At 40.3% G+C, this 24,592-nt stretch overlaps 2 protein-coding genes across 4 annotated transcripts in view; one reads left to right on the top strand and one right to left on the bottom strand.

Moving 5' to 3' along the window:
* The window catches only part of WASHC5 (WASH complex subunit 5), a 68,205-nt gene extending 65,088 nt beyond the window's left edge, over positions 1 to 3,117 (bottom strand). For both annotated transcript variants that reach the window (XM_036762561.1, XM_036762568.1), the window contains exon 1: positions 2,888 to 3,117. The gene's annotated coding sequence lies outside the window, so the exon portion shown is untranslated. The remainder of the gene's footprint in view (positions 1 to 2,887) is intronic.
* Positions 3,118 to 3,163: 46 nt separating this feature from the next.
* NSMCE2 (NSE2 (MMS21) homolog, SMC5-SMC6 complex SUMO ligase) overlaps positions 3,164 to 24,592 on the top strand; it is a 292,458-nt gene continuing 271,029 nt past the window's right edge. Inside the window, exons 1-3 of one of the 2 annotated variants that reach the window (XM_036734165.1) lie at positions 3,269 to 3,383; positions 17,617 to 17,771; positions 18,744 to 18,902. In XM_036734165.1, the coding sequence (XP_036590060.1) occupies positions 18,758 to 18,902 (145 nt within the window). In that variant the 5' untranslated portion in view covers positions 3,269 to 3,383; positions 17,617 to 17,771; positions 18,744 to 18,757. Of the gene's footprint in view, positions 3,384 to 17,616; positions 17,772 to 18,743; positions 18,903 to 24,592 lie in introns of both variants that reach the window. The other variant, XM_036734156.1, reaches the window with a different exon arrangement.

The raw sequence follows: 24,592 nt of genomic DNA, 5'->3' as shown, positions 1-24,592 counted from the left end.
AATTCAGAAGACAGACAGAACTTACAGGAGTCCATAAAAAACTACATAGAACATAAAAAGAAGTCATAGTGGCCCATAAGCAATCACCATAATTTTCCTCCCTCTCTGGTGGGTCCTACTTTTTTCACCAGAGTTTGAAAGTTCTTTTGATATAGCACTACTCTGTGGTTTGGACTTTCAAAGCAGTCAAATCATCTTTCTCACTTATTTTCAATCTCACCCTCTCTACTGGCTCATTTCCTACTGCCTATAAGCATGCTCATGTCTCCCCAACCCTGATCCTGCCATCCCTAAGATATATCATTTTATATCTCTTCTGCCTTTTGTAGCTTAACTCCTCAAAAAGGGCTTCTACAAAAGGTGCCTCCACTTTCTCTCCTTTCCCTCTCTTTTTAACCCCTTACAATTTGGTGTTCCGATCTTATCATTTCACCAAAAGTGTTCTCTCCAAAGTTACTGATGATCTCTCAGTTGCCAAATCCATTGGCCTTTTCTCAATCCTCATTCTCCTTGACCTCTCCGCAGCTTTTGACACTGTTGATCCCTTTCTATTCCTCAATACTCTCGTCTCTCTAGGTTTTCAAGACACCGCTCTCTCCTGGTTTTCCTTTTATCTATCTGACCACTCCTTTGTATCCTTTACTGGATCCTCCTCCAGACAGTTCCCACTAACCACAGGTGTCCCTCAGGGTTCTCTTTCTATCTTGGTCCCTTCTTTCTTCTTCCTCTATATTACTTCACTTGGTGATCTCATCAGCTGCCATGGATTTAATTACCATGTCTATGCGAATGATTCTCAAATCTACCTTCCTGCCCTAGTCTCTCAGCTGACTTCTAATCTCGTGTCTCCAACTGCCTTTCAGAGATTTCAAACTGGATGTCTAGTAGACATCTTAAATCCAATACATTCAAAACAGAACTCACAATTCCCCGCCCCCCCAACCCCCCTGGCCTCCTACCTTCTCTATTACTATTGAGGGCAATACCACTCTCCAAGTCCCTCAGGTTCACAACCCAGGAATCATTCTTGAATTCTCATTATCTCTCACTCATATGTAATCTGTCACCAAGGCTTCTTAATTTCACTTTTGTAACATCTCTCAAATACACCCCCTTCTCTCCTTTGACACTGCCACCACTCTAGTGCAGGTCCTTATTACCTCAGACCTGGATTACTGAACTAGCCTGCTGGTAGATCTGCCTCTCCTAAGCCTGTGCCCACTCCCAATTCATTCTTCATTCAGCCACTAAAGTGATTTTCCTAAAACGAAGGCGTGATCACGTTACTCACTCCCACTCCCCTCAATAAACTCCAGTGGCTTCCTATTGACTCGAGAGTCAAATACAAAATGTTCTGTTTGGCATTCAAAGCCCTTCACAACCTAGCTGTCTCCTATCTGTCCAGATTACTTACACCTTACTCTCCTACACATACTCTTTGACCCAGTAACACTGGACAGAGAGGACATTCCATTTTCTTGGTTCAGAGCACTTTCTCTGGCTGTCCATTATGCCCCTATTGCTTTCCCTCCTCCAATCTGATCACTGACCTCCCTGGCTTCCTTTTAAGTTCCAACTAAAATCTCACCTTCTATAGGAAGCCCTGGTGCTTGCCTTTTGTCAGTTATTTCCTATTTATCTTATTTTGTTTGCATGTTGTCTCCCCCATTAGATGGTAAGTTCTTTGAGGGCAGGGTCTGTCTTTTGCTTCCTTTTGTGTGTCCATTGCTTAGCACAGCGCCTGCTACATTTTAGGCACTTAACAAATGTCTACTGATTGACAGTATGATTTAGTGGAAACAGTATGGGATTTAGAGCCAGAAAGTTTGCATTTTAATACTATAGGGACCATGGAAAAGTCACTTTTGTCACTTTAACTTGTACCTCTACAAGACTGTTCTCCTATCTATAAAATAAAAAGAATTGAACTAAATGATCTCTAAAGTTCATTTCAGCTCTAAATCCTATGATCCCAAATGTCCCTCATGTTTTTCCTAAGTCCCAGGAAAGGATAAAAAAGGTTTTGTTTAAGAATTGGCATGTCATCCAATAATTTTCAGGGTGGGAAATAATAGTAGAATTTGATTACTTCGAAGAATGAAAGACTCATAACACCCCTCCATAAGCAAGCCTAGAAATGTTAAACAGCCTTTGGAAAAACCCTGTATTTTATCTTACCTTGCGATCAAAAGATTCCCTATCTACACACACACACACACACACACACACCTTGCTTCTGCAGTATAACAGCAAAATATCTACCACACGGGAGCATCAAGCCTGGAAAAAAGAGGCGTCTGTGCACCTAGGTACCTGGCTATATCATAACCTTCATAAAAGTTTAGTACTGTGTCAAGTCTCCAAGTCTATGCTTCCTATCTCTGGGCCTCAGTTTCTTCTATCTGTACTTACAACTAGGCAATACTGCAGTTGAAGCATATGAAGAGTATGAAGCATAGGGTTTAGAGCTGGAAGGGGCTTTGGAAATATCTAGTAATTTTCATTTTATAAACGAGGAAACTGAGGCCCAGGCAAGTGAAATGACTCGCACACCCAGGAAATAGCATGAAACAGACCCCCAAACCAAGGCTCCCGCTAGATCATCATGACCCTCTTGTGGAGATCTCTAAGGTTCCCTCACTTTCAAACCTACACCCCGGCACGCAAGACGGACAGGGACTGACTTGGGCAGGGGCTACACTCCTTCTTCCCCCGCCCCTCATCATCGAGAATCTTTTCTTCTCCATGGTCACTCTGTCCCCGCCCAAGTCCTCGGTTCCAGGTACCACCAGCCCCTGGGGAGCACATAGGTTCCCTTCCAGCTCCTCCCGCCTGGACCGTCCCTCCCCGTCCCCTCGGGTCGGGGACCCGACTCTCCCTCAGTCACCTGTCACGGGGCCCGGCCCTGCTCCAGGGCCGGGGTCTATCTCTGCTGGTCCCGATCTGGGGGGGCGGGAGGAGCGGTGGGGGGGTCCGCGCCCTCCTCGCCCGTCACGGCAGGCGACCGGTGCCTGACAATCTCCCCACGGCCCCCCACCCCAACCGAAGGACCCGACCGACCCCCTTCCCCAGACTCTGTGGCCCTCCGGTTGTCACATGACTAGAATTGGATGGAACAGGGTGGAGCGCGGAGGCGGGACCAGGGAGGATCACGTGAGCAACCACGGCTAGAGGGAAAGGGAGGCGAGGGCCGCCCCAAGACTAACCTATGGATTCCTCGCCGCCTAGTGATGACGCATGATCGGCGCCTGGTGATGACGCGAGATCGGCGCCAGTTCAGCTCTGGTCTCTGTAGGGATCACAGAGAGGCGAGATCCAGGGTCCGGGCGGTGTTGGCTGCGGCTTCTGACTGACGCGGGTCCGAGTCTGGGTCGGGCGGCCAGGTAAGGGACCCGGGGCGGGTGGAGGCGGGAAAGGAGCTGTTGACCTGTGAGTCGCCTCCTCCCGGGGAAGTCCATGGAGGGACTGACCAGAACTCGATTCCTGTTCAACCACTGTTTTGCTAAATGCGTAACTTGTGACAGGAGCCTGGAGGGGAACCCTCTAGTCCGAATCGCTTATTGCACAGGCGAGGAAACTGAGGCTCAGAGAGGAGCGCGGGATTGCTCGAGGTTACACAGTCACCAAGTATCAATAGTCAGCATTTAGGTCGCTTTCAGGATTTTTTTTTTAACATTTTAATAGTCTGTAATTTAAAAAAAAAATTAACATTAAAAAAATCTTCCCCACATTGAGCAAATTAAAAAAAAAAAACCAACAACCACCTTAAAAATAAAACCCTTGCTGCATAGTCCAGCAAGACAAATTCCCATATTGGCCCTCTCTGACCGCGTCTGTATGTCCTTTCTGCATTTTAAGTTAATCGCTGGCTCTGTCAGGATACGATTGACATGTTTCATCTTCATTCTTTTCGACTTGTGGTTTATCATTGCGTTGATCAAAGTTCTAAAGTCTTTCATTGTGTTTTTCTCATAATTTATCATTTTATAAATGGTTCTAGTTCTGCTGACTTCACTCTGCCTCAGGTCATAGAGTTCTTTCCATTTTTCTCTGGATTGGTCTGTTTCATCATTTCTCTATGGCACAATAACATTCCATGCTTTTAGGTTTGCAAAGCGCTTTACAAATATGCCATTTTATCCTCCCAACAATGTTTGTAGGTGTCATTATTATTCGCATTTTGCAGATGTGGAAACTGAGACAGATATAAGTTAAGGAATTTGCCCAGAATCACACAGTTAATAGTATCTTAGATACGATTTGATCTCAGGTTCTCTCTTTGTCTTTCTCTCTTCCCCTTTCTGTCTGTCTCTTGTTTTCTCTTCCCCTCTTCCCCTTTAAGTTTGTGTGTGTGTGTGTGTGTGTGTGTGTGTGTGTGTGTTTGTTTTGGGGGAGAGGGTAATATTTGTTTCCAAAGGTATAATTGTATATGCAAATTTACTCCCTAATACGAGGGAGGTATAATCCTACTCCCTTACTCTGGGGAGGGCAAGGGGTTAGATTCATAGTTAGCTAGGTTCCCATAAAGTGCATTCCCAATCCCAAGTTCAAAACTTGCCTTGGATTCAAGTGCCAGGCAAGTTGGCTTCTCCTGGCTTCCTTGCCTGCCTGGCTGACTGGCTGTTCTATCCTGCTTGGAATCCTGACAGCAAGTGGGCCGTGGCTCAAACTCCTGGATCTAGTGGGGATCGCTTCCTGCACGTGAAACTGAGAAGGAGGAGCAACACAGAACAGACACAAACACTTTTAAGACCCATTTCCCAGAGCCCGGGTAAAAGAAGTCTTACTGGTTCAGTTCATGGCACTGGTGTTGTGGATAAACAGATTTTTGTATGAGAATGGACTTGTACTTCTGGACCATAACTTAAAATACAGTAATGATCATCTGATCAGAGATGGCGTGTATCTAGTAAGGGCTAGTGGAAATGTGTTTTCCTTTATTCTTGTAAATGTAATCATAAGGACCTTAAACTGAAAAAGAAAGGGAAAGGAGAAAACTATGGTATATGTACCAAGGTAATTATTACATCGTATGGCTATAATGAAAAGTTTAGCAGTTGAAGTAACCAGAAATTCAAGTAGAAAAAAAAATCCAAGAAAGGAACTTGTAACAAAGTTTTGAACCTAGGCATCTATATCCATAAATTATAAGAAATAAGATTAATTAGAACCTCTAATGGAAGGAGGCAAATTTGACCTCCCAGGTATCGTTGAGATTTTATTTAATGAGTCCCATAGAGGTGTATACCTTATTAAAAAAGAACAGGACAAGTAAAAGGAAACAGAAAAATTAAGAAAAAATACTTATGAATAAATCCAGCAACCCAGAGGTAGAAGAAATATGATAGAAAATATTTGGTTTATATCAATGGAAACAAGCATTATTGTCATCAGAGTAAACTACAGACCGTCTGGACTGAAGAATTAGATGAATTCAGGAAACAGATCCCAAGCTACGATATATTCATGGGGTTTGGGGCTTAATTACCCAGAGGTCTTGTGGAGTATTCTCTCTGTTAAAAGTAGAACAACTAATACTTTCTTAACTTAACATTTTCATCCTTTGGAAGGGTGGAGAAACAAAAAGAAAACCACTTCTGTTCTGGTTCTGATTCACATCAGGAAAGAAAACCTGGTGGCTGAGATGGAAATGGTGAGAAACTTGTGGGGAAGTGACCACCCCACCTTAGAATTTGTAATAGTGCTTTTGGTAGACCCTCATGAAGGCATGAAGAGAAGAAATTCCAGTGAATGGAAAGAGTTATCCTTAATAAATTTTGATATATTGGTGAATAGAATACAGTAATGGGTAAAAAATAATTATTCAGTTAGGCTAAATAAGCCTTATATCAGGAATGCTGGATAGTTAAATATTGGGAAAAGATTCAATCATGAAAGTTATATAATTATGTTAATATAGAGACAAAAAGCTTTTGAGAATACATATATATGAGTGTGTGTGTGTAGATATATATGAAATTTTCTTTTTTTTTTTAATACCTAGAAAAGATTTAAGAATGGGCAGGTTTTTCCATTACTCTTCATCTGTAAAATGAGTAGGTTGAAATAGGTCCTTTGAGGTCCCTTCTAATTCTAGATTTAATGATCCTATGATCCTTTGTTTTTGAGTCTTTTTTTCACTCATGTTCTGCCCCTTGTGACCCCATTTGGGGTTTTCTTGGCAAACATACTGGAGTGGTTTGCCATATTCTTGTCCAGCTCATTTTGCAGATGTAGAATTGAGGCAGACAGGGTTAAGTGACTTGCCCAGGGTCACACTACTACATGTCTTAGGCTGGATTTTAACCCAGGAAGATGAGTTTTCCTGTCTCCATGCCTGTTGTTCTATCCACTGCACCACCTAGATGCCCAAGATCCTTAGATATTATTTGATTGATCTGTCTGTATTATGATGCAGAATATTCTTCAACAATCAAGAAAGACCCGATAGACTATTTTATAAGCGTGATTTTAACCTTGCCAAAGTTGCTCTTTCCCATGCAACTCTGATGACCCACATTTGCCTATCCATGGAGTTGGTTTATTTATTATGAGAATTGTTACTCTGTATTTAAAATTATAGTTACAATTTAAAAAAAACTGACTGGTACTAATAGTTCCAGTTTGTGAAGTCTTTTGAGCATTTACCTTTCATTCATTCCTCACTCACTACTCTCCATCTTCTGATTCTGAATTTTTACTGCCTAATTCCTGGAATTCCCTCCTTGTCTCTGACTTCTGCCTTTCCCTGCCTTCCTCTGAGTCACAACTAAAATCTCACCTTCTACAAACAACTTTTCCTTTTTTCCCTCAGTGCTGGGGTCTTCCCTCTGCTGATTACCTCTGTCTTGTTTGTATGTAGTTATTTGCGTGTTGTCACCCTCATGTGACTATGAATTCCTTGAAAGTTGGGACTATCCTTTTCTCAGTCCTTGTTGTTCTTGACCTCTCTGCAGGCTTTGACAGTGTTGACCACCCTCTTTTTCCTTGATGTTCTCTTCTCTCTAGGTTTTTGTAACACTCCTTTCTTCTGGTTCTCTTACCTATCTGACTGCTTCTCAGTCTCCTTTGGGGGAACTTCTCCCAGGTCGTGCACTCTAACTGTAGATGTTCCATAAGGTTCTGTTCTGGGCCCTGTTCTCTTTTCTTTCTAAACTACTTCTCTTGATGATCTCATTAGTTCATATGGATTTAATGATCAAATCTACATATCCGGCCTTACCTTCTCATTCCTTGTGCCTTTCATCTGCCGGGTGCGACATGTCCCCCAAGGAAAAGCTAAGGGAAGGGGCTAGGCCAGATGTCTTCCATCTACGCAGAAAATCTACCACTTCCTGCTGCTACCTCATAGCCAGCCTTCTCAGGTGAGAAGACATCAGACCATATCTGCACTTACACCCTGAACTATCCATCTCCTGCTAGGTACATTGTGTCCTCTGGGGAAAGGCTTCTAGGAGCCAGGCCAAGCATCTTCCATTTGCCTCAGAGCAACCACTTCTATTGAGGCATCTTTTACCTTCTGCTGCCAGACCAGTCTCCCAGATAGGATGTGGAGAACCTACTATGAAAAGAAGAGCAATCCTCTCGTTGACTCTAGGCCTCACATCTCCTTCTGTACCTCTCCTTTGAGCATAGAGGAGGGGTGCCCTCCAATCAGTGACGAACATTCTCACACCTGGTCATGCCCTTCACATCCCAATGCCTGAACTCCTGTATAGCATCATTCGAATCACTTTTCTCATCCCCTCCACTACCACCAGATTCCTCATTCCCATTCCCCTCAACCTTCCCACTCCAGAGTTTCATCCTAACACTTCCACTGTACCCTCTGGAATTCCTGTTCCATAGGCAACAAACATCCTTTCATCTTAAATCTATTCTTCTCCCACTCCTTCAAATTATTAGCTCTTACTGAAACCTGGCTTCCCCCAGTTTACACAGCCTCCCTGCCTGCCCTTTCCAGTACTGGCTGATCTTTTATCTATTCTCCTCAGTCCACTGATCAAGGCAGGGGAGTTAAAATACTTCTTGCTCCATTATGTCATTTCTAGGTTTTCCATCTTCCTCTTACCTCTGAGGGAAGTATTGATATTCATATATACCACCAAATCAAAATCTTGGTAGCTGTTATCTAGAAGGCCATATACCCCATCACTCTCTTTCCTTTCTCAGTGAATTTGATACGTGTCTCACAGGTTTTCTCTCTTCGCTGACTTCTGCCCTAACACTAAGGGACTTGTACATTGATTCCTCAAATTCCCTAACCACTCAGTTCCCCAACCTACTCACCTACCATGAGCTCCCTCCACCCTACCTCAGCAACACACAAAGATGGTCATATCCTTAATCTTGCCATCACCCACAAATGTACTACCTCTGTGTTCAAGAATTCAGAAGTCCCCTTACCCTCTGCCTTCCCTTACATTTCCCTACTCTTTTTTTTTAACCAGTTTATTTTATTTTACCAAAACACAAATACATAATAGAGAAAAGAAACAAAAACATATCATAAACTTAAATATTGAAACTTAAATATAAAATAAGAAAGGAAAAAAAAACCATGTCATGTGCATAGAAGAACATAGGAGAGGATTCAAAATATGTAACAATAAATTTTCATTTCAGGAAAGCCTGTATGATAAATAATACACCTCGTGTTGGGAATTGTCCATCTTTTCTTTGCTTCTCTGTGTTTTCTTTCTGCTGTGCACTTCTTAACTTTGTTCTTTTTTTCTCACCCCCCAGAAGGCTACAATATAATTTAGATATTTCTCGATATATACATACACATACAGATATATGCATACACTTATACATATATACATGCATATATAGACATATACTTTCCCAAACATAATCTACTCCTGATTTTTGTTTTTTATGTTTGTACATATCTTTTGTTTCCTGTCCTTCCTGCCTCCTCTACTTTACTTCTACTTGCTATATTGCCTTCCTATTACTTGCCTACCCCCCTCCTGTACCAACCACCCTGCCCTCCTATTACTTGCCTACCCCCCTCCTGTACCAACCACCCTGCCCTCCTATTACTTGCCTTCCCCCCTCCAAGCATTCCTCCCCTATCCTCCCATAAGTAAAACACACTTGACCTATTCCCTCATTCTCCCCTCTTAAAATCCCTCCTTTGACCTAATCCCTCCCTTGTCCTCTCCCCCTACACTAAACTCTTACCATTTTATTTCTTCTAAATTTAGAAGACTTTTATACTCTTCTAAATATATATGTATTGTTCCCTCTTAAACTCAGGGTTTAAGGGGGAACATTTCCCTACTCTTTACCCTCACTGTGAATTGCAGTCCTATGACCCCCCTCAGTTCTCTCCCTGGCCATTTCCCCTGCACTATTCACTTTCTCCTCTTCTTCCCACTTTGACTCTTGGTGAACCAACTCAGCTCTATACTATCCTCCTCTCTTAAATCCCTAGCTTCCTTTTCATATTGCCAATTATACTCAGCCCTGAACCACTCCCACCATTTCTCACCTTCGCTCTTACACATGTGCTGCTGAATGAAGGTGCAGTAAATCATGCAATTGGATTCACCTGGGTCCACTGAAAATTTATGTTACCCAACCTCAATTGGACCCTTACTGCTGCTAGGCAATCGTACTTTATCTCCCTTATCAACTCACTATCCCACTGTCCACAGTTGCTCTTTCAGACCTTTTTATCCCTCCTCAAATTTCCCATGGCTCCCCCTACCTCCACTCTCAGCTGAGAACCTTGCCTCGCTTTGCAGAAAAAATTGAGGCCTTTTGCTGTGAACTACCTCTTTTCCACATCTCCTATCACTCGGGTGCCTTCTGCTACTTTCTCCTCTTTCACCTCTCTCTCATATAATGAACTGGCCTGCCTCCTTACCAAGTCTAACCCCTGTCCTTATTCAAGTGATCCCATTCTGTCATCCCCACTCTTTCATTTATTTTCAATTTTTACCCCTCTATTGGCTCATTTCCTACTATCTACAAACATTCCCATGTCTCCCCTATCCTGAAAAAAGTCCTCATTTGACCCTTTCATTGTCACTAGTGGTAATCTTGTATCTCTTATGCATTGGTGTCCCCACTTTCTCTCCACCCATTGTCTCCTTGACCTCTTAGAATCTGACTTCTAATTTTATAAGTTAGTAATGGTCTCCTAGTTGTCAAATCCATTGGTCTTTTCTCAGTCTTCGTTCCCCTTGACCTTTCTGCAGCCTTTGACACTGTTGATCCCTTTCTCCTCCTTCATACTCTCCTCTCTCTAGGTTTCCAGGACCACACTCTCCTGGTTGTTGTTCTTCCCATCTGAGCTCTCCTCCTTCTCTGTTTCCTTTGCTAGATCTTCTTTCACATCATGCCCTGTAATCGTTGGTGTCTCTGAGGGCTCTGTCCTGGGCCCTTTTCTTTTTTCCCTCTTTGCTTTGTGATCTGATAAGTTCCCATAGATTTAATTACCTTCTCAATGCTGATGATTCTTTTTTCCCCGCTATTTTCTATTTTTTTTCCAGTGTTTGTTCCATTTTATTCTAATGCATTATTTTTTCCCCATTTTATTCCAGTGTTTTATTTTTTCCAATTACATGTAAAGACAATGTGTACCATGTTCTCCTTTTTCTTATTCTTAAATCTACCTTTCCTGCCCCAGTTTTTTGCTGACCTCCAATCTAGCATCTCCATCTGCCTTTTAGACATCTCGGACTTGGATATCCAGTAGACATCTTAAACTCATTATTATGTCCAAAACAGAAATCATTATTTTTGTTTTTGTTTTTTGTTTTTAATTTTTTTTATTTAGTTTTCAGCATTGATTTTCACAAGTGTTTGAATTACAAATTTTCTCCCCATTTCTACCCTCCCCCCACTCCAAGATGGCGTGTGTTCTGGTTGCCCTGTTCCCCAGTCAGCCCTCCCTTCTGTCACCCCACTCCCCTCCCATGCCCTTTTCCCTTCCTTTCTTGTAGGGCAAGATAAATTTCTATGCCCCATTGCCTGTGTATCTTATTTTCTAGTTACATGCAAAAACTTTTTTTTTTGTTTTTGAACATCTGTTTTTAAAACTTTGAGTTCCAAATTCTCTCCCCTCTTCCTTTCCCACCCACCCTTCCTAAGAAGTCATGCAATTTAACATAGGCCACATGCGTATCATTATGTATAACCCTTGCACAATACTCATGTTGTGAAAGACTAACTATATTTTGCTCCTTCCTAACCTGTCCTCCTTTATTGAATTTTCTCCCTTGGCCCTGTCCCCCCTCGAAAGTGTTTGTTTTTGATTACCTCCACCCCCATCTGCCCTCCCTTCTATCATCCCCCCCCTTTTTAATCTTCTTCCTCCTTTTTTCCTATGAGTATGTATGGTATTCCCTCCTCAGGTCACATTTGATGAGAGCAAGATTCACTCATTCCTCCTCACCAGCCTTCTCTTCCCCTCCTACAGAACTGCTTTTTCTTGCCACTTTTATGCAAGATAATTTACCCCATTCTATCTCTCCCAATCTCCCTCTCTCGATATATTCCCCTTTCATCCCTTGATTTGATTTTATTTCTTTTAGATATCTTCCCTTCATCTTCAGCTCACCCTGTGCCCGCTCTCTCTCTCTCTCTCTCTCTCTCTCTATATATATATACACATACATATATACATACATACACACTCACATATACATATGTATATATAAAGATATATATATATATGTATGCATATTCCCTTCAGCTACCCTAATACTGAGGTCTCATGAATCATACACATCATCTTTCCATGTAGGAATGTAAACAAAACAGTTCAACTTTAGTAAGTCCCTTGCAATTTCTTTTTCTTGTTCTTTTTCTTGATTACCTTTTCATGCTTCTCTTGATTCTTGTGTTTGAAAGTCAAATTTTCTATTCAGCGCTGGTCTTTTCACTGAGAAAGCTTGAAAGTCCTCTATTTTATTAAATGTCCATATTTTGCCTTGGAGCATGATACTCAGTTTTGCTGGGTAGGTGATTCTTGGTTTTAATCCTAGCTCCATTGACCTCCAGAATATTGTATTCCAAGCCCTTCGATCTCTTAATGTAGAAGCTGCTAGATCTTTGGTTATTCTGATTGTGTTTCCACAATACTCAAATTGTTTCTTTCTGGCTGCTTGCAGTATTTTCTCCTTGATCTGGGAGCTCTGGAATTTGGTGACAATATTCCTAGGAGATTTCTTTTTGGGATCTATTTGAGGAGGTGATCAGTGGATTCTTTCAATTTCTATTTTGCCCTGTGGCTCTAGAATATCAGGGAAGTTCTCCTTGATAATTTTTTGAAAGATGATATCTAGGCTCTTTTTTTGATCATGGCTTTCAGGTAGTCCAATAATTTTTAAATTGTCTCTCCTGGATCTATTTTGCAGGTCAGTGGTTTTTCCAATGAGATACTTCACATTGTCTTCCATTTTTTCATTCCTTTGGTTCTGTTTTATAATATCTTGATTTCTCATAAAGCTTCCACTTGCTCCAATCTAATTTTTAAGGTAGTATTTTCTTCAGTGGTCTTTTGGATGTCCTTTTCCATTTGGCTAATTCTGCCTTTCAAGGCATTCTTCTCCTCATTGGCTTTTTCGAGCTCTTTTGCCATTTGAGTTAGTCTATTTTTTAAGGTGTTGTTTTCTTCAGTATATTTTTCAGTATTTTTTTGGGTCTCCTTTGGCAAGTCATTGACTTGTTTTTCATGGTTTTCTCGCATCCTTCTCATTTCTCTTCCCAGTTTTTCCTCTACTTCTCTAACTTGCTTTTCTAAATCCTTTTTGAGCTCTTCCATGGCCTGAGACCAGTTCATGTTTTTCTTGGAGGCTTTTGATGTAGGCTCTTTGACTTTGTTGACTTCTTCTGGCTGTTATGTTTTGGTCTTCTTTGTCACGAAAGAAAGATTGCAGAGTCTGAGACTGAATCTGGGTGCGTTTTTGCTGCCTGGCCATATTCCCAGCCAACTAACTTGACCCTTAAGTTTTTCAGTGGGGTATGACTGCTTGTAGAGTTAAGAGAACTATGTTCCATACCTGGGGGGATGCGCCGGCTCTGCCACACCAGCATTCCTCCTTCCGCAAGAACCCCCAACCCAGACTGGACTTAGATCTTCAGCAGGCTCTTCACTCCTGCTCTGATCAACCACTTAATTCCTCCCACCAGGTGGGCCTGGGGCCAGAAGTAGCTGCAGCTGTAGTTCTGTAGCTGCCCCACTTCCAGTGGCCCCCCCCACCCCCAGGCGGTGGCCGAATGGGGAACTCCTTCTACTCCCGCAGCTTTTCCCGCTAACCTTCTCTGTTGTCTTTGGTGTTTGTAGGTTGAGAAGTCTGGTAACTGCTGCAGCTCACTGATTCAGGGTGCTAGGGCACGCTCCGCCCGGCTCCTGGTCTGGCTCTGCTCCGTTCCCCTCTGTTTCCAGCTCTGTGTGGGATAGACCTCATCCAGAGACCATCCAGGCTGTCCTGGGCTGGCCCCCTGCTTCCCTCTGCTATTTTCTGCGTTCTGCAGTTCTAAAATTGGTTCAGAGCCACTTCTTATAGGTTTTTGGAGGGGCTCAGCAGGGAGCTCACGCTAGTCCCTGCTTTCCAGCCGCCATCTTGGCTCCACCCCAGAAATCATTATCTTTTCCCCAAACCCTCCCCACCTTTTACTTTCCCTGTTACTGTTGAGAGCAATACTGTCCTCTCAGTCTCTCTCAGGCTCATAACCTAGGAGTCATCCTGGATTCTTCACTCTCTCTAACCTCTCGTGCAATCATATCCAAATACGCCAAGGCTTGTTGATTTCACCTTTGCAACATCTCTTGAATAACCCCCCTTCTCTTTTCTGACACTGCCACCGCTCTGATATAGGCCTTCATCATCTCATGCCTGGACCATTGCAATAGTCTACAGGTGACTGCATGCCTCAAGTCTCTCTCCAGTCTAATTTATCCTCCATTTAGCCACTAAAGTGATTTTAAAATCACCTAAAGCACAGGTCCAGCCTTGTCAACATTCATTAAACTCCAGTGACTCCTTACCTCCAGGATCAAATACAAAGTGCTCTGTTTGCTTTCAAAATTCTTCATAACCTCCCCTTCCCTTTCCAGTCTTCTTACACCTTACTCCCCAACACATGCTCTTTGATAGACTGACCTCCTGGCTGTTTCATGATCAAGACATTTTATCTCTTGGTTCTAGGCCTTTTTTTTTTTTTCTGTTTCTCAAGCCTAGAGTGCTCTTCTCTTTATCTCTTCCTCCTGGCTTTCATGGCTTCTTTCAAGTCCCAGCTAAAATCCCATTTTCTATAAGAAGTCTTGCCCAACTTTTATTAATTATAGTGCCTTCCTTCTTTTAATTATTTTCTATTTATCCTGTATATGTCTTGCTTGTACATATTTATTTGCTGTTATCTCATTAGATTGTGAGCTCCTTGAGGGCAGACTGTCTTTTGCCTCTTTTTGTATCTCCAGCACTTAGGAGAGTGACTGGCACATAGTAAGTGTTTAATAAATGTTTATCAACTACCTGACTAACTTTGTATCTCCATTGTTTAGCATAATGTCTGATACTGAGTGTGTGCTTAATAAATGCTTCCTTAATGAATGCTCATTGATGTGACTTAATGACTTGAAACTGGATGAGATAGGACATGTGGAGTAGAAGGACTGGGGGGTGTACAGTCAGAGGACTTAGGTTCACATTTCACTTCTACCAGTTGCTACTGCCTCTGTTTCCTAGGGCATGTCATTTAACTTCTGTGTTATCATCTGTGAAATGAAGGTTTTGAAAGAGATGACCTCTAGTCTCTTCCAACTTTAAATCTGTGATCTTAAATAAAACATGATCTCTTCTCTCAAAAAGCTTATCTTGGTAGATCAATAGAATAGGTTAGGTACACAAGACACAGTAGTCAATGGCTTCAGTAAGCTACTGTTTGATAAACCCAAAGACTCCAGCTTCTGGGATAAGAACTCAATATTTGACAAAAGCTGCTGAAAACTGGAAAATAGTGTGGCAGAAACAAGGCATAGATATTATATTACACTGTATACCAAGATAAGGTCAAAATGGGTACATGAATTAGATATAAAGGGTGATACTGTAAGCTAATTAGGAGAGCAAGTTTACCTGTCAGATATATGGAGAATGGAAGAATTTGTGAGATAGGAAACATTATGAAATGCAAAATGGATAATTTTGATGACCTTAAATTAAAAAAAATTTTTGCACAAAGCCAGTGCAGCCAAGATTAGAAGGGAAGAAGAAAGCTGGGAAACAATTTTTACAGCCAGTGTCTCTGATAAAGTCCTCATTTCTAAAATATGTAGAGAACTGAGTCAAATTTATAAGAATACAAGTCATTCCCCATTTGATAAATGGTCAAAAGATATAAGCAGGCAGTTTTCAGATAAAGAAATTAAAACTATCTATAGTCATATGAAAAAATGCTCTAAATCTCTGTGATTAGAGAAATGCAAATCAAAACAACTCTGAGGTACCATATCACACCTATCAGATTGGCTAACATGACAAAACAGGAAAATGATAAATGTTAGAGAAGATGTGGGAATATTGGAACACTAATGCATTGTCGATGGAGTTGTGAACTGATTGAACCATTCTGGAGAGCAATTTGGAACCATGCCCAATAAAACTGCATATCCTTTGATCCAGCAATACCACTTCTAGGTCTGTATCCCAAAGAAATCATACAAGTGGGAAAAGGACCCATATGTTCAAAAATATTTATAGAAACTCTGTGTAGTAGCAAAGAATTGGATATTGAGGGGATGCCCATCAATTGGGAAATGACTGAACAAGTTGTGGTATATGAATGTAATGGAATGCTATTGTTCCGTAATAAATGATGAGCAGGCAGATTTCAGAAAAACCTGGAAAGACTTAACGTGAACTGATGATGAGCAGAACCAGGAAAATATTGTACACAGTAACAGTAACATTGTTTGATGACCAGCTTTGGTAGACTTAGTTCTTCTCAGCAATGCAATGATCTAAGAGAATTCCAAGACTAAAGATGGAAAATGCTGTCCATATCCAAAGAAAGAACTGTGGAGTCTGAATGCCTATCGAGGCATACTATTTGCTCTCTTTTTTTTTGTTTGTTTGTTTTTTCTTTCTTGTGGTTTTTCCCTTTGGTTCTGATTCTTCTTTACAGCATGACTAATGTGCAAATATGTTTAATATGATTGTACATGTATAGCCTATATCAGATTATATGCCATCTTGGGGATGAGGGAGGGGAGGGAGGGAGAAAATTTACAACTCAAAATCTTATAAACAGTGAATGTTGAAAACTGAAAGTAAAAAAAAATGGAATATAAAAAGCTTATCTTGTAGGAGATGGAAACATGTTACTGTGTAATAGAAAATTTCATAGATTTCTATTTGTATTTGGAGTATAATCAAGCATTTATTAAGCACTTTCTGTGTGCCAGACCCTGTACTAATTGCTGCAGATGCAGAGAGGAAAAGAAACCAAACTGTCCCTGTCCTCAAGGGCCTCACATTCTAATGGGGCATGGGGACAGCATACAAACAATTCTGTACATAAAAGGTATAAACTGTGTAAATGAGAGGTAATCTCAGAGAGAAGGCTCTAGTAGTGGGAGGTGGTGTGGAGAGTGGGAAGGCAGGGGAAAGGCCTCTTTTAGAAAGTGGGGTTTAAGATGAGTCTTTAAAGAGGCTTTGGAAACCTGGAGGTGAGAAAGAACATTTCAGTAATGGTAACAGGGTCGGGAGATGGAGTGTTGTTGTGAGGAACAGCAAGAAGAATAATTTTGCTGGATCTTAGATCTTAGTACTGTGTAAGATAGTGATGGAGCTAGGTTGTGAGGGGCTTTTAAAGCCAAACAGAGAATCTTGGATTTGATCCGGAGGTAATAGGGTGCCACTAGAGTTTATTAAATGGGGGCTAGGGTTAGTTACTGTGTTGTTTCAGTCATGTCCGACTCTTGGTGATCTCATTTGGGGTTTTCTTGGCAAAGATGCTGGAGTGGTTTGCCACCTAGCTGTCTAGTCTCTAATGTTTGTTGTATTGAACATAAACATTGACTCTGACCACATTTTGAAATGACAACAATAAAACTTTATACAGATGGAAAAAAGTGGAAGGAGTAACAAAACAAGCAAATTATTTTTCATTATTAAATTTCATTATTTTAATTAAAATTTTTTTATCTTCTTAGTCATCCAGACATGCAGTTTTGGTATTATTCTTGACTCCTCAGTTGTACTTACCCCACACGTCTAATCCTTTGCCAAGTTTTGTCTTTTCTACCATCATAACATCTCTTCTATACTTTTATTCACATAGCTGCCACTCTGGTACAGGCCCTTATTTTGAATGTTAGCCTTCTGCTTGGTCTCTGCTTCAAAACTCTTCCCACTCCAGTCCATCTTCCACTCGCTTGCCAAAGTGATCTTCCTAAACAGAAGGCCTGGTCATGTCACCTTATTTAATATACTGCAATGCTCCCTGTTTTCTCCATGATCAAGTATAAAATGCTCAGTTTGTCTTTTAAAGCTTTTCACAAGCTGGCCCCTTCCTACCTTTCTAGTCTTATACTGTACTCTCCTTCATGTATCTGATCCAGTAACACTGGCCTTCTTGCTGTTCATCACACAGGACAGTTTATCTCAAGGGTCCATGAAGCCTTTTCACTCGCTGTTCCTTGTGCCTGGAATGTATTCCATCCAGAATTTCTTCAAAGCACTCCTTCTGCAAGAGGACTTTCCTGGTAGCCCTTCCCCTCTGCTGATGCCTTTCTTCTGAGTTTACCTGTAATTTACATTGTCTATATTTTGGATGTACATGATTTACCTGTTGTATTCCCCATCAGAGTGCTTTCTTTGCATCCCTAAGGCTTAGCTTAGTGTCTGGAGTATAGTATGTGCTCATTTAATGCTTGCTGACTTAAAAAAAGTAAATCCCCAATAAAATGTAATATATAAGCTATAGTTTAGTAACACAAAAAAACCTATACATTTGAACAAAAGTCAAATTAAATCGACAAGTGTTTTTCAAGTGTTTAATATGTGCCAGTGCCGGGAATAAGGTAAAAACAATCCCTGCCCTCTTTTGGTTTATTTGATTGTATTTGAGGTTGTTATTAAATTTATAGGAAGATTATTATATGCTGAACAGACTGGTAACCTTGAAATCGGTAAACTGTTTGCATCATGTCTTGAGTCATGTCATCAAATGCCACTTAACTCTTAGTGTCTTTATTTCTTTAAATACCTGTAAAAGGGAGATGATCATTTGTAAGACCTGAAACCTTTCTAAAGAATTATATAAATGGATTGTTTTTTAACAAAAATAAAAAATTATTTTTCTTCATGCTTTATGTTTTGAGAATTCAGCTTTGTATAATTATGTTTCATGTTCATTAAGACTGAGCCTTTTGATTTCTGTTTCAGGTAAGGATACATATCCTTTTTATTGTGAGAGTGATCAACAAATATTGATTAGTGCCTCCACTAGAGTGAGCACTGTGTTTGTGGAAACATAAACCTATATGTTGAAGTTCTTTAGTATGAGGGGAAGTGTTGTAGTGTAGAAGATTTCTGGATATGTCATTTTAGACTGTCAGATTATTTGAAAATTACTTTCAGTTTCACTCTAGCTCTCTAGTATTTCTTAATATGGAAAGTATTAAGGCTTCACATATATTCATTTGGACATTTATTATTCGTCTCTCTGCATTCAATACTTTATAATTTCTTTCTTTTTTTTTTTTTTTGGAAATACAGGTAACAATTTCAGGATGCCAGAGAATTCAGATGATTTTCCTTGGATTTTTGTCAACAATGTGGACAATGCTCTCGGCAACCTGAAAAACTGTGATGCTTACATTAGTGCTGGAATGCAAAGTGTCACTAACACTGCCCTGGATCTTGTGGTAACTCAGAGTAAGTAATACTTCAAAATATGTTTCAGTTTGCCTAATTATTTTATGTTGTAATTGATTTTGGAGGTGGGAGTTTTTCCTCCCTGAAATACCACTGAATGAAAAATACATGAAAATATAAAATACTTAGATTTATTTGTTAGACTGAAATTCTCTTGGGGAATATTTTATCTTTGCCCTAGAAATTGCCTTTGAAAATTCCTATCCATGTTTCACAGTGAATGTTTAATAAAAATTGTTGTTTTCATTTGCCTTATTGTGTCAACCAGTTAACTATACTCCTACATGGTCTCTTAGTAATTTGCTCAATCATATTATACCTATGTCTGTAGTTTTTAGGTATTTCTACTGCCCTAATACTTTGTGTTTAATTGTTGTGATTAAAGTTCATTTATTTTAAATCATGGTTTAGAATCTTAGGATAACTCAATTTTGTTTTGTTTTTTGGTTTTTTGAGGAGGGAAGACAGGGCAGTTGGGGTTAAGTGACTTGCCAAAGGTCACACAGCTAGTGTGTCAAGTGTCTGAAGTTGCATTTGAAGTCAGGTCCTCCTGACTCCAGAGCCTGTGCTCTACTCATTGCGCCACCTAGCTGCCCCTGATAACTCAATTTTTAATCAGATTTTGTTACGAAAAGTACATTTATTTTTGTTTTCTGGTATAATCCATGTCTTTCCAACTCAAAGCAAGATGTAGGTTTCATCTCCACTATAAGCCACGTGGGCTCATGATACCAAGGGAGGTAGTTCTGAGATGCTAAAGAAGAGAGAACTAGGATGGGCTGAATCAGAGTGGGAAGCTTGGTCAACAAGATAATAAAAGCTCAGATGTGCATAGTACTAAAATGTTTGCAAAGCATTTTCTTTACAAATATTGCCTCATTTTATTCTCACAATAACCCTGGGAGGCAGGTGCTATTATTTTTCTCGTTTTACAGATGAAGAAACGGAGGCAGGTGGAGGTTAAGTGATTTGCCCAGGATCACACAGCTAGGAAGTATTTGAGGCAAGATTTGAACTTTGGTCTTCCAGACTCCAGATTCGCCCTTTATCTCTTGTGCTGCTAGCTGCCTTACTTACTGTTAGCTGTATGGTTGTGGGCAGGTCACTTAGCTTCTCTCAACCTCAGTTTCCTCATCTGTAAAAAGAATGGGTTGGACTTGATGGCCTTTAAGTTCTCTTCCAGGTTGAAATCTTTCCTGCTTTTTCACTTGGCCCCAGAGCTGCCAGAGAACATCTATCTACTTAGAGAGAGCATCTAATTAAACTCCCTCACATTATAAATGAACAAACTAACCCCTAGAGGAATGAATGCCTATGGTTACACAAATAGTAATATAGATGGCAGAACTAGGATTGAAATCCAAGTCTTCTGATGCCAATTTTTAAAAAATTCTGCTAGGCTTGGAATTCTTGTCCTCATTGAGGGAGAAATGAATGCTGATATGTAAAATTTACCAAGTAGCAGAATGTCGTAGAATTACAGAAATTTTGAGATGGAGGTGGGATATTGCAGCATGATCTATTAGTATGCTTTGTGTCATAAAGGTTAAGAAATTTACTTAAGAGATGGAGATAAACATGCTTCAGTGACCTGGGAACTTACTTGATTTAAACTTCGTTGACAGTCTCTGGGAACCAATAGATAAATTGTTAAAGATTACGAGCAGGTAGCTTTCAGACAAAGAAATCAAAGCTATCTGTAGTCATATGAAAAAATGCTATATATTGCTATTGATTAGAGAAATGCAAATCAAAATAGCTCTGAGGTGCCACCTCAGACCTATCAGATTGACTAATATTACAGAAGAGGAAAATGATAGATGTTGGTAGGGATGTGGGAAAATCAAGACACTGCTGGTGGAGTTGTGAACTGATCTAACCATTCTGGAGAGCAATTTGAAACTATGCCCAATGGGCTATAAAACTGTGCATACCCTTGGATCCAGCAATACCACTACTGGGTTTGTATCCCAAAGAGATTAAAAAAGAAGGGATGGAGGACCTATTTGTACAAAAATATTTATAGCAACTCTTTTTGTGGTGGCAAAGAATTAGAAATTGAGGGGATGCCCATCAATTAGGGAATAGCTGAACAAGTTGTGGTATAATGATTGTAGTGGAGTACTGTTGTGCTATAACAAATGAGGGGCTGGATGACTTCAGAAAAAACCTGGAAAGACTTACATGAACTGATGCAAATTAAAGTGAGCACAACCAGTAGCACATTGTACCCAGTAACAATAATGTTGTATGATGATCAGCTGTGAATGACTTAGTTATTCTTAGCAATACAGTGATCCAAGACAGTTCAGATGAAATGCTATACACCTCCAGAGAAAGAACTGATGGAGTCTGAATGCCAGTTGAAGCATACTGTTTTTTACTTTGTCTATTTTTCTCATGGTATTTTTTTGTCTGTGTTTTCTTTCACAACATGACTAATATGTTTTGTGTGATAGTACTTGTACAACTGTTTTAAATTGCTTATCATTTCAAAGATGCAGGAGGGCATGGAAGGAGGGAGAGAATGTGGAACTCAAAATTTTAAAAAATAACTGTTGAAAATTGTTTTTATATATAATTGGGAATAAAATAAAATATTATTATAAAAAATCTCTGGGAAGACAGTCCTAAGGTGGTGTGGCACGAAGCAGTATAGTGAGCTCCCCCTAAAATTTCTCCCAACAGATCTAGAAAATACACTAGACCGAATCTTGATGGGGAAATCCAAGGAAAAGTCACATTTTTCCAATACGGGTTGGCAGAGGGAGTCAGAGATGTCTATAAACACTGATAAAGAATATGTTTGCTGAGTACTATAGTGCCTAGGGGAAGCTGTGCCCTAGTGCAAGAAGTCCTAGACCTCTGTCAGGGTGCCAGTGTTGTCAGAACAGGTGCCACTATTGCCCACTCCCCAGTCCTGGGTCCCAATTCTAAGGTCGATTGAGAGGACCTAAACTCAGGGTTGGGTGGTTTTCCTGGGTAGAGAGCATTGGAAGGGATTGGGCTTTATACTGAGAGAGAAGCAAGTTCAGAAGCAGCGATAGCAACCTCAGATACTAGGAGTAGGGTCTTAATTCCAGCTCCTAGACCCATTTGAAGACTTCAGAGGAATAAACAAGGCAGGAATCCTAGCCCAATGAGGAGCATGCACTTATGTCATTCTGAAGCATCAAAGCTTCCTGGTTGACCAAAAGAGGCCAAGTTTGGTAGAAATGTGTTTTTTCTCTGACCCAAACTCAGCTCAGTAACTTGCAGAACTCAGACCAAGGGGGCAGTGATCAGACTTTGCCCTGGATCAGGCCCCTTTGGGAGCATTGATAGTTTTCAGTTCCATAGTCTGAGCTACCCCTGAGATCCTGGAATAACAATAGTCAATACCCTGAGAAAGCAGCAACGGGACTAGCCCACACCTTCATTCCAGAAGTGTGCAAAGCCCAGCCCTAATATCAAGTCTGAAGTTAGGATTAGGTTAGAAAAGTTTGCAAATTCAAAAAAGTCCTACCACAAAAAGTTATTTACAGTAACAGGGACATTCAAGACACAAAGCCAGAAGAAGAGAACAACTCCCAAACATCTATAAGCAAAGCATCAAAGAAAACACAGTTTGGGCACAAGTTCAACTAGAATTCTTGAGGGAAATGAAGCAAGAGTAAATAAAAATATAATTTAAAATAGTCAGAAGTCTAGAAAAATAGTTAAAAATAAGTGAAATGAGAGTGCTAGAGGGAAGCATTGGAAAAGAAATTAAAGCTATTGAAAAAAGTTTTTGGAAGGGAATTAATAGCTTGGCACAAGAGGGACAAAACTTTGCTTAAGCACCAAACTCTCTGAAAATCAAAATGGACTTTAGAAAGGCCAGTGATCTCATGAGATAGCAAGAAATATTTTTTAAAAGTTAAAACACTGGGGGAAGAAAATATAAGGTATCTCATAGCAAAAACAAGTGACCTAGAAAATAAATCAAGGAGAAAAAGATTAAGAATCACTGGATAACCTTAAGCCATGGTTCTCAAAAGAGCCTAGATATATTTCAAGAAATCTGGAAAGAGAACTACCTGAATATCTTAGAGCCAGAGAGCAAATTGGAAACAGGAAGAATCTACCAGTCTTCCAAAAGAAGACCTGAAAAGAAAACTTCCATGAAAAATCATAGTCAAAATTCAGAGCTTCCAGGTTAAAGAAAAAATATTGCAAACAGCCAGAATGAAGGAATTCAAGTACTGAGGAACCATAGTTAAGTTCATACATGATTTAGCAGTCATCACTACTAAGAAACAGAGAACTTGTAATGGAATATTTCAGAAGGCAAAGAATATAAGCTTACAACTAAGAATAATTTGCCCAGCAAAAGTCAACGTAATCCTGAAAAGGGGAAAAAACAAACAAACAAAAAGCCCAGATGCTTTAAGGAAATAGAGGACTTCCAAGCATTCCTGAGGAAAAGACCAGAGCTGCAAAGAAACTTTGGAGTTCTAACAGAAGAGTTAAAAGAAACATAAAAAGGTAAACATGAATGAACTATCATCATGGACTAAACAAAGATAAGCTGTTTACTTTTAAATATGAGAACATAACATGTGTCTCCTCTAAACCCTATCATGAGCAGGGGTCATAGAGTGTGTCTAATTAGACAGAAGGCCTAGAAGTGGTTCTGTTATGTCTTGATAATCTAAAGAGAAGGATGGAAAGACAGAGAGTGAGGAATACCTGACTTAGGGGGTAGGGGAAGAGGAAAATGAATGGGAGGTAAAATTATCTCTTGTAATTGGGGTGTACAAGTAGAAGTCTGTACAAACAAGAAAGAGGGGGTGGGAGGGAAGAACCGACACCTGGACCTCAGTCATCTTCTCAAAGGGAGGGAAGAATACACACACACACACACACACACACACAGACTTGGGTATAGAACTATGTTTCACTTAACAAGGAAATAGGAAGGAATGGGGAGAAGAAAGGATGAGAGGGATGGTAGATTAAGGGAGGGATTAGTCCTAAGCATAACAAACTCTTAAGTATGTACAAAAATATATAGCTCTTTTTGAGGTGGCAAAGAATGGGAATCTGAATGGGGTGCCCATCAGTTGGGAAATGGCTGAACAAATTAATGGTATATAGGTGGGATGGAATACTATTTTACTTTAAGAAGTAATGAAAGGGATGGTTTTAGAGATACCTGGGAAGACTCTTATGAACTGATGCGGAATGAAGTGAACAGGATGAAGAGAACAATTTATTCAGTGACAGTAACAAGCTACAGCCAAACAACTTTGAAGGAATTAGGAATTCTGATTACCAGAATGATCAGCCACAATTCTAGAGGACTCATGATGAAACATGTCACCCACCTCTTGATAGAGAGATGAAGACATATACAATAAGACATTTTTTTTGGACATGGTCAATTTGGAAATTTGTTTTGCTTGACTATACATGTTTGTAATAGGGGTTTTGTTCTTTTGTTCTAAATTGGAGAAGGGGGGAAGGGCGTGTAAGAAAAGATAGTATGGTATCTGGTTTTACTCCCACAGAAGCTATCCATATAGCTGAGTTATCACCTATTTGTCAAGTCAATGGCCATCCTGGTGTCAGGGGAACTGGAGAGGCCAAACCGGTTGAACCAGTTCAAACTTATCATGTCAGTTCAAGGGTCTGGTCTTGGTCAAGGGTCCAGGCCTACTGATTTGCAT

This window comes from Trichosurus vulpecula, chromosome 1 (assembly GCF_011100635.1).
Source record: "Trichosurus vulpecula isolate mTriVul1 chromosome 1, mTriVul1.pri, whole genome shotgun sequence".
NCBI classification, from domain to species: domain Eukaryota; kingdom Metazoa; phylum Chordata; class Mammalia; order Diprotodontia; family Phalangeridae; genus Trichosurus; species Trichosurus vulpecula.
Note: the sequence above shows the minus strand (reverse complement) of the source record. Positions and strands in the feature narration are given on the sequence as shown.